General features: G+C 42.4%; 2 protein-coding genes and 2 non-coding genes across 4 annotated transcripts in view; 3 read left to right on the plus strand and 1 right to left on the minus strand.

The window, feature by feature from the left end:
- The window catches only part of dhrs12 (dehydrogenase/reductase (SDR family) member 12), a 13,187-nt gene extending 7,919 nt beyond the window's left edge, over nt 1–5,268 (minus strand). The window contains exons 1-4 of the mRNA XM_048240059.1: nt 4,650–5,268; nt 3,659–3,792; nt 1,600–1,682; nt 963–1,055 (exon numbers count right to left, since the gene is read on the minus strand). Of these exons, the coding sequence (XP_048096016.1) occupies nt 963–1,055; nt 1,600–1,682; nt 3,659–3,792; nt 4,650–4,705 (366 nt within the window). The 5' untranslated portion in view covers nt 4,706–5,268. The remainder of the gene's footprint in view (nt 1–962; nt 1,056–1,599; nt 1,683–3,658; nt 3,793–4,649) is intronic.
- Nucleotides 5,269–5,291: 23 nt separating this feature from the next.
- On the plus strand, nt 5,292–5,402 carry trnal-caa. Its single transcript has 2 exons — nt 5,292–5,329; nt 5,357–5,402. It is a non-coding gene; the product is annotated as a tRNA-Leu (tRNA).
- Nucleotides 5,403–6,000: 598 nt separating this feature from the next.
- trnal-caa lies at nt 6,001–6,111 on the plus strand. The gene is made up of 2 exons: nt 6,001–6,038; nt 6,066–6,111. It is a non-coding gene; the product is annotated as a tRNA-Leu (tRNA).
- A 655-nt stretch (nt 6,112–6,766) lies between these two features.
- Nucleotides 6,767–17,500, plus strand: part of lrch1 (leucine-rich repeats and calponin homology (CH) domain containing 1) — an 81,094-nt gene continuing 70,360 nt past the window's right edge. Inside the window, exon 1 of the mRNA XM_048239420.1 lies at nt 6,767–7,106. Within this exon, the coding sequence (XP_048095377.1) occupies nt 6,878–7,106 (229 nt within the window). The 5' untranslated portion in view covers nt 6,767–6,877. The remainder of the gene's footprint in view (nt 7,107–17,500) is intronic.

Here is a 17,500-nt window from a genome sequence, read left to right on the forward strand (position 1 = left end):
AACCCCCTCCATAATCGGCCTTCCACTATTATTTGCGATGGCCAACTCCTCTGCTACTGTAAAACACTCTGGTGCCTTTCCTCCTACAGTAGTGTTCAAAGACACCTGTTTCTTGTTAGCTGTAAAACAGAGGCCAAGTGAAGACTATAAGCTAGGCCTACATGTTTTCATAATTAAGAAATATTAATGCAAACTATAACTATATAAACCTACTATTCTGAATAATGTTTTTGTGTTTCATTTTCACCTGCTGCCATGTGCGTTTGGCAATGGTGTTGCATCTGAAATGTTCACAGGATTAGGCATACACTAAATCAGTAAATGGGGGCTACTTAAACATTCAATTATCCTTATTACTGTAATCTATATGCCCACTTCTGAATTGGGTTGCATCTGTAGGCCTTTCTATGAACTCAAAATAGGCTATTTAATTATTTCAACTCATTTCAGACATTCCGCAAGCTGCTAATCCTCCGTAACACATATTTGAAGAACATGTGGGAATAAAACTTTACTTTTAGGCATTTAGGCTACCCGATCTGTAATACGTTGCCAACAGCCTTGCTTTGTTCACTGCCGACGTATTTGATTTTTGTCGTAGAGTGGGTTTTAATTCCACATAACTTGTCATAATAATTGTGCATTCCTCATCCGTAAAATAAGTTGATCGCGTCATCATTGAAAGTGGTGACTTAGCTGCAACCAACCCTTTTATGTGAGCAGCACAGGTTAACCCGGCTCAACAAATCAACTTCATAATCAATGTCGTCGTTAGTACCGATTAACACCACTTAAGATAACCAGGTTTTGTCAACCCCGGTTTAACAAAGTAACCCTGGGTTACATCTGGGTAGGTTAAGCTCCCTTCGTAGTACAGGCCCCAGGTAAGCTCAGCTTCCAGTGTAGCCCACGGGCCTACAATACTCTGTGTGTGTGTGTGTGTGTGCGCGTGCGTGTCTCACCAGTACATTGATGCTGTGTTTCTGAGTGAATCCAATAGCAAACTCCCACACCTGTTTGGGACTGGACATGTCCACAATGTGCACATGGACCTCCTACACACACACACACACACAAATAAGATGATGGTCAGACTATAATAAGGAGAATAGCAATAAAAACAACAATGTCAATTCAATCAATAGCCTAATGAAATAAACAATGAAAGGTAATGGGGTTGTATTGCCCCTTTAAGGGTAATGGGGTTGTATAGCCCCTTTAAGGGTAATGGGGTTGTATTGACCCTTCCTTTAAGGGTAATGGATTGTATTGCCCCTTTAGGGTAATGGGGTTGTATTGACCCTTTAAGGTCCCCGAGCGCCGCTGTTGTTGCAGGCAGCTCACTGCGCTGGGATTAGTGTGTGCTTCACCTCACTGTGTGTTCACTGTGTGCTGAGTGTGTTTCACTAATTCACCAATTGGGTTAAATGCAGAGACCAAATTTCCCTCACGGGATCAAAAAAGTATATATACTACTCTACTATACTAAGAGTAATGGGGTTGTATAGCCCCTTTAAGGGTAATGGGGTTGTATTGCCCCTGACTGTGAGGAGTGGGCCCCAGCCGTGACTGACAGCTCCTGAGCGTTGTCATGCCAACCTGATTGTTGCTCTGCTGGATGATCTCCTCTCTGGCGGCCTCCGCTCGCTCTCTGCTCCTGCACACCAGATGCACTGTGCCACCTGTTCCACACACACACACACACACACACACACGCACGCACGCACACACGCACGCACACACAAAGATGGATTGGAGATTCCCTCAGCAGTCAGTGTGTGAGCATCTGAGTTTGAGTCTGTGAGTGTGTGTGACCGTGACTGAGTGTGTGTGTGAATGTGAGCGTGAGCGTGTGCACGTGTGTGTGAGCGTGTGTGAGTGTGTGTGTGAGTGTGTGAGTGTGTGTGAGCATGTGTGTGAGCGTGTGTGCGAGCGTGTGTGTGAGTTTGAACGTGTGTGTGAGTGTGAGTGTGAGTGCCCCTTCCCCCACTACCACCAAGCACCCTCTCATCGAGTTTGTGCTCGTCAGTGCACACCAGACTGCACCAGACTGTGATTGACAGTCAGATCTCACACAGCCCACAGGTCTGATTGGACCAGAAGAACAGGGAGCTGTGGATTTTTGCAAAACAAATAACAGGCTCTAGGTGAAGGTAGAAGTGCGGGTTTTTTTTTAAAACCGGCTGATTTATGTTGTTCTGTCGGAGCATAGTGTCGGTTTCAGTAAATATGATCAAAAAAATCTTGCCAACTGCAGCTTTAAATCTGTCATTTACATGGAGTTACTCGTTTTTGGAGGAGCAACCCCAAAATCTGGGCGTTTCTCATGAATATAACTACCTTAGATAGATAGATAGATAGATAGATAGATACTTTATTGCCTTAAGCACCTTTGCAGCTACACGCTCCAGAGGGCTGTGTTAAGGTCGAGCGCCACTACAAGGTGAAACAGCATATTGCTCAATGTTAGCAGTGGGCCTAGTTCTAAATACATGTAGATTACACAGAATGTTACAAATTAACATTACAGTATCATATTTGGTGTAATATGCTGATACAGCTTCATGTTTTCCCCCATTACAGTGTCACAAGGGGGCATATTTCCCGACATTACCTTATCCAGTGTTTCCCATACATTGAGTAATTTGTGGTGGCCCACCATAATATCAACATTGACCACCACACAATGATTTTTTATGTTGTACTATTTAAATTGGATGAAATCCTTTCATTGTACAGCTATGTGCAACTTTGCACAGCCTCTCCTGTCTCTCAAAGAACCTGCACGCATGTTTAAAGAAAAACATTTTGGCATCATAACCACAGATTTGTTCAAAATTCAAGTTAACTTTGCACCCTCCCCTTTACCTACCACCACAAATAGAATTGAATTCTGTGGGAAACACTGCTTATCCGCGAGGCTACACTGCTTATCCACGAGGCTACATTGTTAAATAGTGAAAACGCCGTTATAATCACCCACTTCAGATATTGGAGCTTACCGACTGTGCATCTTGAGTTTTAACTTGATGTGAAGTCATAATCCCATATCTTACTTCGTTCGAATCTGTCCATTTCTTTTCAACTTGACCGAAGTCATCCACACATTTGCACAGACGTCTGCACTATTGTCGAGCAGCATAGTTTATATTCTCCTGTCTCTTGATTCGGTTGTAATGGAGGCTGGTATTGTTATGCCAGTCTCTCTAGTGTATTCAAAACTGCAGGTGTCAGTCTACAGCTTTGCTAGCGTAGATACATTGATATTATGAGTCAGTCTACAGCTTTGCTAGCATAGATACATTGATATTATGAGTCAGTCTACAGCTTCGCTAGCATAGATGCATTGATATTATGAGTCAGTCTACAGCTTTGCTAGCGTAGATACATTGATATTATGAGTCAGTCTACAGCTTGGTTAGCATAGATGCATTGATATTATGAGTCAGTCTACAGCTTGGTTAGCGTAGATGCATTGATATTATGAGAAGCAGCTGCCATTGAAACTTTCTTTCTCAACAGTGAGTTTTTAAATTATGGATGCGTGCGTGTGGTGCGTGCTGGCATGTGGTGCGTGGTGCGTGTGGTGCGTGCGTGCGGGCGTGTGGTGCGTGCGTGCGTGTGGTGCGTGCTGGCGTGTGGTGCGTGCGTGCGTGACCTCTGTTGGCTATCTCTTGAGCAGCTGCTTTGCCGATGCCGCTGTTGGCCCCGGTGATGACGAAGGAGCGGCCGCTCAGGGTCACCTCCAGGTCAGAGGGGTTGAAGTGTCGGGCTGCAACCTCATAGCCACTCCTAGGGTCAGAGGGAGAACATTGGAGAACACAATAGAACACAGCAGAACACAGGGGTCAGAGGGAGAACACAATAGAACACAGCAGAACACAGGGGTCAGAAGAACACAGGGGTCGAAACAGAATACACAGCAGAACACAGGGGTCAGAAGAACAGAGTAGAACACAATAGAGCACAGCAGAACACAGGGGTTACACTGACAACTAAAAAGAAGTTCTTAATATTTATTGACCCTAAAATTGCTCAAACACTAGACTAGAATTACAATTGTGCAACGCAGCTGCGCTTCCTCAGCAGTACTTTGCTCACATCTGAAACTGAAAAAGTTCACTGTTCAGATGTACGCGAAGCCGTAAAGGTTCTGAAGTTCACATTCAGATGGGAAAGACAACAAAGGCTGTTTGAGGATAGGAATGTAGAAAGTGGCTAGATAGCCACCCCTGCAGGCGACAGGGCGTATTGCTATTCCCATTGTAACAACTTGAATGCCTGTTACATACTTTATGTCTGTCTTTTTGATGCTGGAACCAGAGCCATTTCACTCTGGCTGGAACATTTCGAGTAACATCTAGAAACTAAATGTTGCCAAAAACGATCTTACTAGTTTGTAGTAATCTAGCCTACTGTAGAGAAGACAAGGACATTTCAACCAGTAGCCAAACCGTGGTGAAAGAGTAGCCTAAATACATGCTTTTAAATCACCGTATTGTCAGCAACGTAAACAGGAAATCCTATGAAATGTACTTTCGTAAGATTGGTGAGCTGCGTTGCTGATTCACGGCATAGGCTAAAATCACAGGTTAATGAGTGATAGCAGAGAATGGTGATAGCGTGTTTGGCTAAAAACAAGCACTTACTTGGTATACTCCTGTAGTCCTTTAACAAACCAGACTGCGTTTCTGTAGATGGACATTTTCGGGTGAATCGTAGACACATGCAGGCATTCCTTTCCAATAGAATTATGTGAAACACAGAATCAGATGACCGCTTATACATGTAATGTGCGGCACGCCCCGTGTGTTTTGTAAGGATGACTGGTTGTTGAATAACCGTGTGTCGGAGTTCACTTTACAGTTGGTGTTGACGTGCTAGCTAGGTGCTATCCAGGCAACTAGCAGCGCTAGCCAGCTTGCCCTAGCTCTTATCCTAAGATGAATTTTCTCAACGGGCTATCCTCTGTTGTTAAAGCAACTTATTTTTTGGCCAGGTAGTAGTTTTCGCAGCTCCCAAATGTTTACAATAGTTGTAAGCAATCGTGTTAGCCTGTTAACATAGAGCTGATATTGATAGCGTTAGCTAATAGGCTAACGTTAATGTTATGCTACTCTGCCGTATTTAACGTTAACGTAGAAATCGGGCGTATTAAGCAGTCTGTCGTGGTTTACAGATGCAGCAAATTGGACAGATATGCATGCAAAGGTTCCATAAACATGAATTATATCCCACATGGAACCACTAACGTGTTTTTCAACCTAGTGGGCTGGCGAGTTTTACTAGTTGTCAGGATGGCCGAGTGGTCTAAGGCGCCAGACTCAAGGCGAAATGCCTTCCATTTAGATGGGTCTTCTGGTCTCCGAATGGAGGCGTGGGTTCGAATCCCACTTCTGACATGCTTTTTGCTATTTTGACGAATAGCAAAACATATCGTGTCTAACGGAATTGATAGGCCAAGGTTCTCATTGAGACTATCCAATGGCTATCTAAGCAGTTGGCTAATTGCAGTAAAAAGCTCAAAATGCCTGGACTTTGAACTTATGGGCTGTAAAATTAGATAAGAAAAATGATTGAGGCTGCCGCCGCCTCTCCTGACCCAACATCCGTCCAAACATCAACCTACCTTAAAATCGAGAGTTATAATTTTAAGAGGTAGTCTGATAGTCTGACTGCCACAGGCAGATCTGGAGCTGAGTGAAAAGGACGAAATATGAAATAGAGATTAAACACAGTTGGCTGCCAACCTTTTACTCTAACGTTGGGGTTTATAACACTGTTGTGCATGTACGGCTGTGCTGCTATATCAGGAGACGAGCACGATATAGGGGAGGACATTGTTAACAAAAGACATCTTATTTCATTGTACTGAATTCTCTTGATTGTGATTTGGGGTTTGCTTCTATTTCCTTTAAAATGTACTTTTCATTATGATAAGACATTCATATTTAGTATCCTAAAGGATTTAAGTCCTATTTTTACCAACTGTATGTGTGTGTCAGGATGGCCGAGCGGTCTAAGGCGCCAGACTCAAGGTGATAAGCCTTCCATACAAATGGGTGTTCTGGTCTCCGAATGGAGGCGTGGGTTCGAATCCCACTTCTGACATGACTTTTTGAGTCACTTCGGTTTCTTCAAAGTGAACATTTGTACTACGCATCTCCGTTAAGTAAATGGTTACTAAAGCATTTTTTTTTCATAAAATTGTTTTATGTGAAACACCCTAATATTGTTGTTCCTGTGTGGGCATTTGTGTCGTGAGAACTGGCTGCTCGTGAAGGCTGCAGTTAGCTACACACAAAAACGGGACGAAAGATGCGAGTCAGAAACAAGTTTCAGTTCACCTTCATAAATAGGCTATGGTTCTAGAAGACTCATACGTCAGCACTCTGTTCTGTGTGTTTGTAGCCTATGGCTATAAAATAAAATAAAATAAAGGCTGGGCTAATTTTGCTTACGTTTCACTTCAGATGGGTATCTTGAGTCTGGATGTGTGTGTGAATGGAGAGCAGTACCAGTCCTTTGCGTCGAACAACTGGATTTACTTAGCACTGTAAAACAACGGGGGAAGCACAGAGGAGAATTGGGCCTTATTGTGCACATTGTGATACTGGCCGATATCTCTGTGCACTGCAAACGTAGTTCACCTTTTGGTCAGCAGGGGTCGCCTCCAGACCAGCGTAAAGGCGCGTGTCTGCCAGTGAACGCTTCGGTGGGCAGCATTGATTGCGCGTGCGCATTATTCCCACACAGCATAGCAGAACTGGGGATGAGGAAACTCGCGCACAGGCACAGTTCGGGCCGTCCTCGTACCACACTCGGGAAACGGACATCGGTGTAGTCAGTTATTTTGAAGATCTCAGTTGAAGCGAAAATGACGACGCTGGCACCGGAGCCGCGTCCCCACACGCAGCTCGCTTCTGCCGCGGCAGGCGCGACCCTCGGCGGGGTAGGCTCCGGGACGAGCGTGTCTCTGAACCGTGGCTTGGAGCGCGCGCTGGAGGAGGCAGCCAGCTCCGGCCGTCTCAACCTCAGCAGCAGAAAGCTGAAGGAGTTTCCGAAGAGTGCGGCCAACTACGACCTCACGGACACCGTAGATGCAGGTAGAGTTACCGGAGTCCCAGCAGCGCCGCGCGCACTGAAAAAGAAAGTATATCCCTGCTCCTCCAAACGCACGGGCTGTGCCTCTTCTTTGCCAATGACGTAGTGCCAGTAGCCTTTTGAAAGACCCCCGTTGTTACAGTTGTGGTTGTATTGTTTGTGTGTGTGTGTGCACACTGAAGACAAACACTCATGCGTCCATGACGTTGCGAGGAGTCCTCGGCTATCGAGGCAGATGTTGTCGCGGGCTGTTCACTCTCAGCCCGCGATATGTAGGGCACGAGGGATAATAATACGACAGCGCGTGGGTCAGAGATGCCCTCCAGCATGCGAGTTGTTCAGCTCACCCCACGCGCGTCACGGGTGGGACCAACGGCGGACAGCCAGCTACGAAGCGCGTGTAGCAAAGGCGGAGGCTGGAATTCCCCAGCTGTGTTTTTAAACTCATGAGTCAGGGATACTTGTTTTTAACGATCTACGTGATCTACGTTTTGTTTATTTCTGTGTCTATCTACCAGCGACCCAACAACGTGGAATTAACAACAACGGTTTGTCAGCGCAAGCTCTCGCGCCGTGTTTTTGGCAGTCAGTGATCAGCTGCCATGACTACGGCGCTGTAGCTCGCGGTATTCGGGGAAAGCGGGGGCATGTTTGCCGCTGGCTCGTGCCAAAGGTTTGGAACGACGTCATTTATTATTATTTATTTTCAAGTTGTGCGCGTCGCGTGGCTTCATACGGCAGTGAAAGTAGGCCTGCCGAAGCTGAGCAAAGCACGGTCAGCTGCTCGTGGGTTTTGCTGCGAATGCCTGACATTTGGGAATGTTTTTGTGCGCGAGCCACTTCCGTTCTCACAGAACTGCCCTCGTCCGCCCTCAACCGCGAGCGCAGTTTATGTGGGCGTAACTCTGCATCCATCAGCCGCTAAAAGACTAAAATAAGTTTTAAGAGAGAACCGCTGGCCCCGAGGGGTACGGAACAGACTCAAGCAGAGCACTTCATGTGTGTGTGTGTGCGTGCGCGCGCGCGCGTGTGCAGAACTTCTTACTTGCTGCTTACTCATGATGTACAGCGACCTCGTGTAGATGTCTGAGTATTAGTTCGACTTTATCTGCTATTTGCTTAGATGGTCATTCCAGAGGTCAAAAGGACCCCGTTCACACCGCAAGTCTTAATGCTCAATTCAGATATTTTACTCAGATCCATTTTTTTTTATTTGGCTGTTCACATTACCATTTAAAATGTGGCCTATATCAGATTCCAGTGTGAACTGTTTGCGAATTGTTTCAAACTGATCCGCATGCGCAAAAGAACAATAACAATGACATCAGCTAACTCCCAAGGCGCATAATTGTGACAAATGTCGATGTAAATCAAATCCGCCTTGGTTGTTCACACTGCAGCCGCATTTGAAAACTCAGACCTGGGTCTGATTCAGGACCACATATGGAAGTGGTCTAAATCTCACACACACGATACTTCTGTTCGCTACTTCTAAAGACATCTGACCTGGTCACTTGACCCCAGAAGTGGCAGATTTGGGCCTTTTGCCTGCAGTCTGAACTGGGTCAAAAATGCCCAGGTAGAGATGGTCATTGGATAGGATGAAAAGTTGCCCAGGTAGAGATGGTCATTGTGTGTGTGTGTGTTGCCCAGGTACAGATGGCCATTGGATAGGATGAAAAGTTGCCCAAGTAGAGACGGTCATTATGTGTGTGTGTGTGTGTTGCCCAGAGATGGTCATTGTGTGTGTGTGTGTGTGTGTGTTGCCCAGGTAGAGATGGTCATTGTGTGTGTGTGTGTGTGTGTGTTGCCCAGGTAGAGATGGTCATTGTGTGTGTGTGTGTGTGTGTTGCCCAGGTAGAGATGGTCATTGTGTGTGTGTTTGTGTATGTGTGTTGCCCAGGTAGAGATGGTCATTGTGTGTGTGTGTGTGTGTTTGCCCAGGATGGTCATTGTGTGTGTGTGTGTGTGTGTGTTGCTCAGGTAGAGATGGTCATTGTGTGTGTGTGTGTGTGTGTGTGTGTGTTTGCTTGGTAGAGATGGTCATTGTGTGTGTGTGTGTGTGTGTGTGTTGCCCAGGTAGAGATGGTCATTGTGTGTGTGTGTGTTGCCCAGGTAGAGATGGACATTGTGTGTGTTTGTGTATGTGTGTTGCCCAGGTAGAGATGGTCATTGTGTGTGTGTGTGTGTGTGTGTGTTGCCCAGGTAGAGATGGTCATTGTGTGTGTGTGTGTGTGTGTGTGTGTGTTGCCCAGGTAGAGATGATCATTGTGTGTGTGTGTGTGTGTGTGTGTGTTGCCCAGGTAGAGATGTCATTGTGTGTGTGTGTGTGTGTGTGTGTGTGTGTGTGTGTGTGTTGCCCAGGTAGAGATGGTCATTGTGTGTGTGTGTGTGTGTTGTTGCCCAGGTAGAGATGATCATTGTGTGTGTGTGTGTGTTGCCCAGGTAGAGATGTCATTGTGTGTGTGTGTGTGTGTGTGTGTGTGTGTTGCCCAGGTAGAGATGGTCATTGTGTGTGTGTGTGTGTGTGTTGCCCAGGTAGAGATGGTCATTGTGTGTGTGTGTGTGTGTGTGTTTGCCCAGGTAGAGATGGTCATTGTGTGTGTGTGTGTGTGTGTGTGTGTTGCTTAGGTGAGATGGTCATTACTTTGTGTGTGTGTGTGTGTGTGTTACTTGGAGTAGAGATGGACATTGTATGTGTGTTTGTGTATGTGTGTTGCTGAGTAGAGATGGTCATTGTGTGTGTGTGTGTGTTAGGTAGAGATAGTCGTGTGTGTGTGTGTGTGTGTGTCTTAAGATTAGAGATGTCATTATTATTATTATTATTATTATTATTGATGATGATGTTGCTTGGGTAGAGATGGTCATTATTATTATTATTATTGTGTGTTACTTAGGTGAGATATTGATCATTGATGATGATGATGATGATGTTACTTGGGTAAGGATGTCATTGTGTGTGTGTGTGTTGCTTGGGTAGAGATGGTCATTATTATTATTATTGTGTGTGTTGCCAAGGATGGTCATTGTGTGTGTGTCGATAGTGTTTACTTGGGTAAGAGATGGTCATTGGTATTGATGACGTGTGTTGGAGTAGAGATGATCATTATTATTTACTTGGAGTAAGAATGTCATTATTATTGATATTATTGATATTATTATTATTATTAGTGTTGCTTGGTAGAGATGGTCATTATTATTGATATTATTGTGTGTGTGTGTTGTGGAGTAGAGATGATCATTGTGATATTATGTGTAATGTGTTGCTTGGTAGAGATGTCATTATTATTATTATTATTGTGTATTAGTGTTGCTTGGAATTAGAGATATGGTCATTATTGATGATATTATTGATGTTACTTAGTGAGATGATCAATTATTATTATTGATAGTATTGTTGCCAAGGTAGAGATGTCATTAATGATGATGATATTGATATGTTACTTAAGGTAGAGATGGTCATTGATGATATTGATGATAGTATTATTGCCCAGGTAGAGATGGTCATTGTGTGTGTGTGTGTGTGTCATTTACCAAAGACAGAGATGGTCATTATTATTGATGATGTATGTATTATTATTATTGATATTGATATTTATAGATTAGAGATGGTCATTATTATTATTGTGTGTGTGTGTTACTTAGGTAGAGATGGTCATTGTGTGTGTTTAATGTATGTGATATTTACTTGGTGATGAGATGGTCATTATTATTATTAATGATATTGTGTTGCCAAGGTAGAGATGTCATTGTGTGTGTGATATTATTAATTGTGTTACTTAAGGTAGAGATGGTCATTGTATTATTATTATTATTATTTACTTGAGTAGAGATGATCATTGTGTGTATTGATGACATATTATTATTGATATTATTGATATTATTAATGTGTTACTTAGTGAAGATGTCATTGTGTGATATTATTATTGTGTGTTACTTGGAGTAGAATGGTCATTGTGTGTGTGTGTGTGTGTGTGTGTGCTATTTATTGGGTAGAGATGGTCATTATTATTATTATTATTGTGTATTTACTGAGTAGAATGGTCGGTATTATTGTGTTTGTGTATGTGTGTTTACCCAGGTAGAGATGGTCATTGTGTGTGTGTGTGTTGCCCAGGTAGAATGGTCATTGTGTAGTGATAGTATTGATAATGTGTTACTTAGAGATATGGTCATTGTGTGTAGTATTATTATTATTAGTATGTTGGAGTAAGATGGTCATATTATTATTATTGTGTGTATTTACTAGGTAGAGAGATAGTCATTGTGTGTGTTTGTGTATGTGTGATTTACTTAGGTAAAGAATGGTCCCATTTATGTATGTAAAACTATTAATGTAGTAATGATGATGTGTGTGGTACCAAGGTAGAGATATCATTGTGTGTGTGTGTGTGTGTGTGTGTGTGTATTTACTTAAGGTAGGAATGGTCATTATTATTATTATTGGTATTAGTATTTACTTGGTAAAGAGATGATCATTGTGTGTGTGTGTGTGTGTGTGTGTTGGTATTGTGTGTTACTAGGTAGAAATGTCATTATGTGTGTGTGTGTGTGTTACTTAATTGAGAATGGTCGTATTGTGTGTGTGTGTGTGTGTGTGTGTTACTTAAGGCGAGATAGTCATTGTGTGTGTGTGTGTGTGTGTTACCTTGGTAGAATGGTCATTGTGTGTGTTTGTGTATATGTGTGTTGCCCAAGGTAGAGATAGTCATTATTATTATTATGCATGTGTGTACTTAAAGATAGTCATTGTGTGTGTGTGTGTGTGTTTATGTTGCCCAGGTAAAGAATGAATCATTGTGTGTGTGTGTGTGTTACTTAGTAGAATGGTCATTGTGTGTGTTGTGTGTATGTGTATGTGTTATAGGTAGGAATGGTCATTGTATTATTATTATTATTATTAGTATTACTTAGAGATAGTCATTGTGTGTTTGTGTGTGTGTTACCCAAGTAGAATGGTCATTTATGTATGTGTGTGTGTGTGTGTGTTACTTAATTGAGGTAGACCATTATTGTGTGTTTACATTGTATGTATTTACTTAAGAATGGTGTGTGTGTGTGTGTGTGTGTGTGTGTGTGTGTGTGTGTGTATTTACTTGAGTAGAGATAGTCATTATTGTGTGTGTGTGTGTGTGTGTGCTTACTTAGTGAGAGATGTCATTGTGTGTGTGTGTGTGTGTGTGTGTGTATTATTATTATTAGTAGTACTTAGTAGAATGGTCATTGTGTGTGTGTGTGTGTGTGTGTGTTACCAAGGTAGAATGATCATTGTGTATTGTGTATTATTATGTGTGTTGCCCAGGTAGAGATGTCATTGTGTGTGTGTGTGTGTGTGTGTGTGTGTGTGTACTAGGTAAGTGGTCATTGTGTGTGTGTGTGTGTTACTTAGGTAGAATGATCCCAGTGTGTGTGTCAATGTTGTGTGTGTGTGTGTGTGTGTGTGTGTTACCAAGGTAGAATGTCATGTGTGTGTGTGTGTGTGTGTGTGTATATTTACTAGGTAGAATGGTCATTGTGTGTGTGTGTGTGTGTGTGTGTGTAGTAATGTTACCCAAGTAGAATGGTCATTGTGTGTATTGTTTGTTACCCAAGGTAAAGATAGTCATTATGTGTATGTGTGTGTGTGTTACCAAGTAGGAATGATGTGTGTGTGTGTGTGTGTGTGTGTGTGTATGTGTGTGTGTGTGTGTGTATGTATTTACCCAGGTAGAATATATAGTCCCCATTATGTATATTTTATGTATATGTATTTACTTAGAGTAGGAATAGTCATTATGTGTGTGTGTGTGTGTGTGTGTTATTATGTTACTTAGAGATGGTCATTATTATTGTGTGTGTGTTACTTGTTAGAGATGGTCATTATTATTAATGATAGTAGTAATGTGTTACTTGGAGTAGAGATGATCATTGTGTGTGTGTGTAACAGGTAGAGATGTCATTGTGTGTATGTGTGTGTTATTATTAGTAGTATGTTTACTTAGGTAGAGATGGTCATTGTGTGTGTGTGTGTGTGTAGTATGTTGCCAGGTAGAGATGATCATTGTGTGTGTGTGTATTTACTTGGTGAGATGTCATTGTGTGTGTGTGTGTGTGTATTAGTATTTACCTAGGTAGAGAGATGGTCATTATTGTGTGTGTATTGTGTGTTACTTAGGTAGAATGATCAGTGTGTGTGTGTAGTATATGTTACTTAGAGTAGAATGTCATTGTGTGTGTGTGTGTGCTGTACTTAGGTAGAATGGTCATTGTGTGTAATGTGTGTGTGTGTATTGTGTGTGTTGCCATTAAAGAGATAGTCGCTATGTGTGTGTATTAATGTTACCAAGGTAGAGATAGTCCATTGTGTGTGTATGTATGTGTGTGTGTGTGATTATTATTATTGTGTATTTACTTAGGTAGAGATGGTCATTGTGTGTGTGTGTGTGTGTGTGTGTTGCCCAAGGTAGAGATATGTCATTGTGTGTGTTTTGTGTATGTGTGTTGCCCAGGTAGAGATGGTCATTGTGTGTGTGTGTGTTATTGTGTTTGCCAAAGGTAGAGATGGTCATTGTGTGTGTGTGTGTGTGTGTTGTTGCTTAGGTAGAGAGATGGTCATTGTGTGTGTGTGTGTGTGTGTTGTGGTAGAGATGATCATTGTAGATTATGTGTGTGTGTGTGTGTGTGTGTGCATTGTGTGTGTGTGTGTGTGTGTGTTGCCCAGGTAGAGATGTCATTGTCATTGTGTGTGTTTGTTGTGTATGTGAGATGGTCATTGTTTTGTGTGTAGAGTGTGTGTGTGTTGTAGTGATGGTCATTGTGTGTGTGTGTGTGTGTGTGTTGCCCAGGTAAGATGATCATTGTGTGTGTGTGTTTGTGTGTGTGTTTACCCAGGTAGAGATGAATGCATTGTGTGTGTGTGTGTGTGTGTTGTGTGGTCATTGTTGTGTGTGTGTGTGTGTTACTTAGAGATAGTCGGTATGTGTGTGTGTGTCATGTGTGTGTGTGTTGCCCAGGTAGAATGTGTGTGTGTGTGTGTGTGTGTGTGTGTGTTGTTTGTGTATGTGTATTTGCCCAGGTAGGAGATGGTCATTGTGTGTGTGTGTGTGTGTGTTGCTTATTATTTGCCAAAGGATGTCATGTCATGTGTGTGTGTGTGTGTGTGTGTGTGTGTGTGTTGTGCCCAGAGTAGGGAATGGTCATTGTGTGTGTGTGTGTGTGTGTTGTAGAGATGATCATTGTGTAGTGTGTGTGTGGTCATTGTGTGTGTTTCATTATGTGTATGTGTGTTGCCTAGGTAGAATGGTCATTGTGTGTGTGTGTGTGTGTGTGTTGCCCAAGGCCAAGATGGTCATTGTGTGTTGTGTGTGTGTGTGTATTTGCTTAGGTAGAGATGGTCATTGTGTGTGTTTGTGTATGTCTGTTACTGAGTAGAGATGGTCATTATGTGTGTTTGTGTGTGTGTGTTGCCCAGGTGAGATAGTCATTGTGTGTGTGTCTGTGTGTGTAATGTTTTGCCCAAGGTAAGAGATGGTCATTGTGTGTGTTTTTGTGTTGTGTGTCATTGTGTGTGTGTGTGTGTATTTGCCCAGGTAGAGATAAGTCATTGTGTGTGTTTATGTATGTGTGTGTTTGCCCAGGTAAAGATGGTCATTGTGTGTGTTTGTGTGTGTATTTACTTAGAGATGGTCATTGTGTGTGTTTGTGTGTGTGTGTTTGTGTGTAGTCATTAATGTGTGTGTGTGTGTGTGTATTTGGGTAAAGAATGGTCATTGTGTGTTTGTGTATGTATTTACAGGTGGTCATTGTGTGTGTGTGTGTGTGTGTGTGTGTGTGTGTGTGTGTGTGTTATTGTGTGTTTGCCCAGAAGAGATGGTCATTATGTGTGTGTGTGTTGTGTATTTTTGCCCAGGTAGAAGATATCATTGTGTGTGTGTGTGTGTGTGTGTGTTGTTGCCCATTAGAAGATAGTCATTGTATTATTATTATTATTATTATGTAGTATTTACTTAGGTAAAGAATGATCATTGTCATTGTGTGTGTGTATTTACCCAAGTAAAGATATCGTGTGTGTGTGTGTGTGTGTGTGTGTATTTACTTAGGTAAAGAGATAGTCATTGTGTGGTGTGTGTGTGTATTTACCCAAGGTAAAGAATGATCAGTGTGTGTGTGTGTGTGTGTGTGTGTGTGTGTGTATTGCTTGGAGTAAAGATATCATTGTGTGTGTGTGTGTGTGTGTGTGTTTATTTACTTAGGTAAAGATGGTCATTGTGTGTGTGTGTGTGTGTGTGTGTATTTACTTAGAGTAAAGATGGTCATTGTGTGTGTTTGTTTATGTATGTGTTGCCAGGTAAAGAGATTGTGTCATTGTGTGTATTAATGTTTACCAAAGGTAGAATGGTCCTTGTGTGTGTGTGTGTGTGTGTGTGTGTGTGTGTGTGTGTGTGTGTATTTGTGTGTGTGTTACCCAGGTAAAGATAGTCATTGTGTATGTTTATTGGGATGTATTTAGGTAAAGAATAGGATCATTGTGTGTGTGTGTGTGTGTGTGTGTGTGTGTGTGTGTGTGAGTATGTATTTACCCAAAGTAAAGAATAGTCATTATGTGTGTGTGTGTGTGAAGTCTTAGATCTGTTCCATCTATTCTGAATTCACAGAGGAATATCTGCCTTTTAAGAATGGCAATCAATCGTCTATTAACTGACAGTCTTGGTGTGTCTGTGAATGGAGGTTCGTCTTCGCATGTGTACGACATGCATGTACAATGTTTATTTCGACCCTTTGTCCAGCATAGCTGTAGTGACCCTTTATAGCTGGAGGGGGCAGTAGTGACCCTTTATAGCTGGAGGGGGCAGTAGTGACCCTTTATAGCTGGAGGGGGCAGTAGGGACCCTTTATAGCTAGAGGGGGCAGTAGTAACCATAGGCGGAGTTTGACATTCGAGCCAGGGGGGGGCAGACAAAAAATAAATAAATAATTGTAGCAGCTGAGACCTGGCCTACCACTTGGGGAACACAGTATGAGCACATATGGAGAAAAACAAACATGCTAAATAAAGATATATATAATTACATTGTTAAACAATTTAACAATTAGATCCTTATGAAATCCAATGCAACCGCGGTTGTCTTGAAAGCAATGAACAATTATTAAGCCTAGCAGTTGAAAACTTTAGGGGCTTAGCCCATAGGGAGTCTGGTTGCTTATCACTTTTGAAATTAATCCATAGCCTCTAGCCTCATTTGTTGCCACATTGATTGAATATTTTGTACAATCATATTTTTGTCAATTAAAGAATGTAATGACCTGTTGCCATCTTGACATTTCTGTTTGCTAGTAAAAGCGAACTATATCTGCCCTAGTGCTTTTATTGCGTGGGCGTTTAGGCCTCCGGCCTCAAGGTGCTGCTGGCATCGCGAGCCACCTAGCAGAGTGGAGTTTTTAAATAACAAGATGCATCGGTTAGCTTAAAGAGGAGACCGAGTCATTGAAAACTCAAATTCTGATTCTACAAAGGCAAAAAAGTAAACTCAAACTGTAGGCTATTGAGTGCAGGGCAGACCTAAATCATAAGCGAAAACTCAAGAATCAAAGGAAGTGTTTCACCTACAGTCTGATGCCTTTCCAAGCGCCAGAAGCGGCAAATCCGCGCCATTCACGTTAAGACATGTTAGAAAAAAATATTCATATTTTTGCTGGCAATCCAATGACACAAAAAAAGTAATCCACAGCGATCAGTAGGCCTAGATGCACAAAAGGGTCATGGATGTAGCCAGCCAGGCCTGGCGTCATTCTAGCCAGTTAAACAGGTGAACAAGGCTTACGCCACTTTGCTGTTTAAACAAAGTGGAATAAAAAGTCTAAATCTACACACAAGCGCCGGAATCAATTAAAAATCAACTAGTAAGCTGACAGGACATTTATATACACTGGCATTTAGGCAGCCTTTATTGCAACGTTGGCCGCGGCAAGATGTCCATACTAGTGCGAAAGCAGTAATTTTTAAGTTTTAAGTCCTGCATGCCTCGTCAGGTTGGCGTAATGTCGCTTCGATGTGAAGGATCGTAAAGAATAATACCTGGCTGCTCCCATCATCAGCAGGCCCGTTCCTTATATTGTTGTTTTGTGTTATTTAAATTATTTTTTAAATATCTGGTCATATAGGCGTATTTCACCTAATTTTTGAAACAATGCAATTACCGGTTTTCCACCAGAGGGCAGTGTTCCCCCCCTGCCCCCCACTAACTCAGCGTATGTTAGTGACCCTTTGTCTCATAGCTGTGGAGGTAGTGATGGCGAGATGAAGCTTCTTGAAACCTTGAAGCTTTCCAATGCAAATGTGTTGAAAAATGGTTCATTTCTCGAGGCTTCGAATGCACCCTTGGACACTTACTGGTCAATAAAATTCCACACACAAGAG

Source organism: Alosa alosa, chromosome 3, assembly GCF_017589495.1.
Source record: "Alosa alosa isolate M-15738 ecotype Scorff River chromosome 3, AALO_Geno_1.1, whole genome shotgun sequence".
NCBI lineage: Eukaryota > Metazoa > Chordata > Actinopteri > Clupeiformes > Clupeidae > Alosa > Alosa alosa.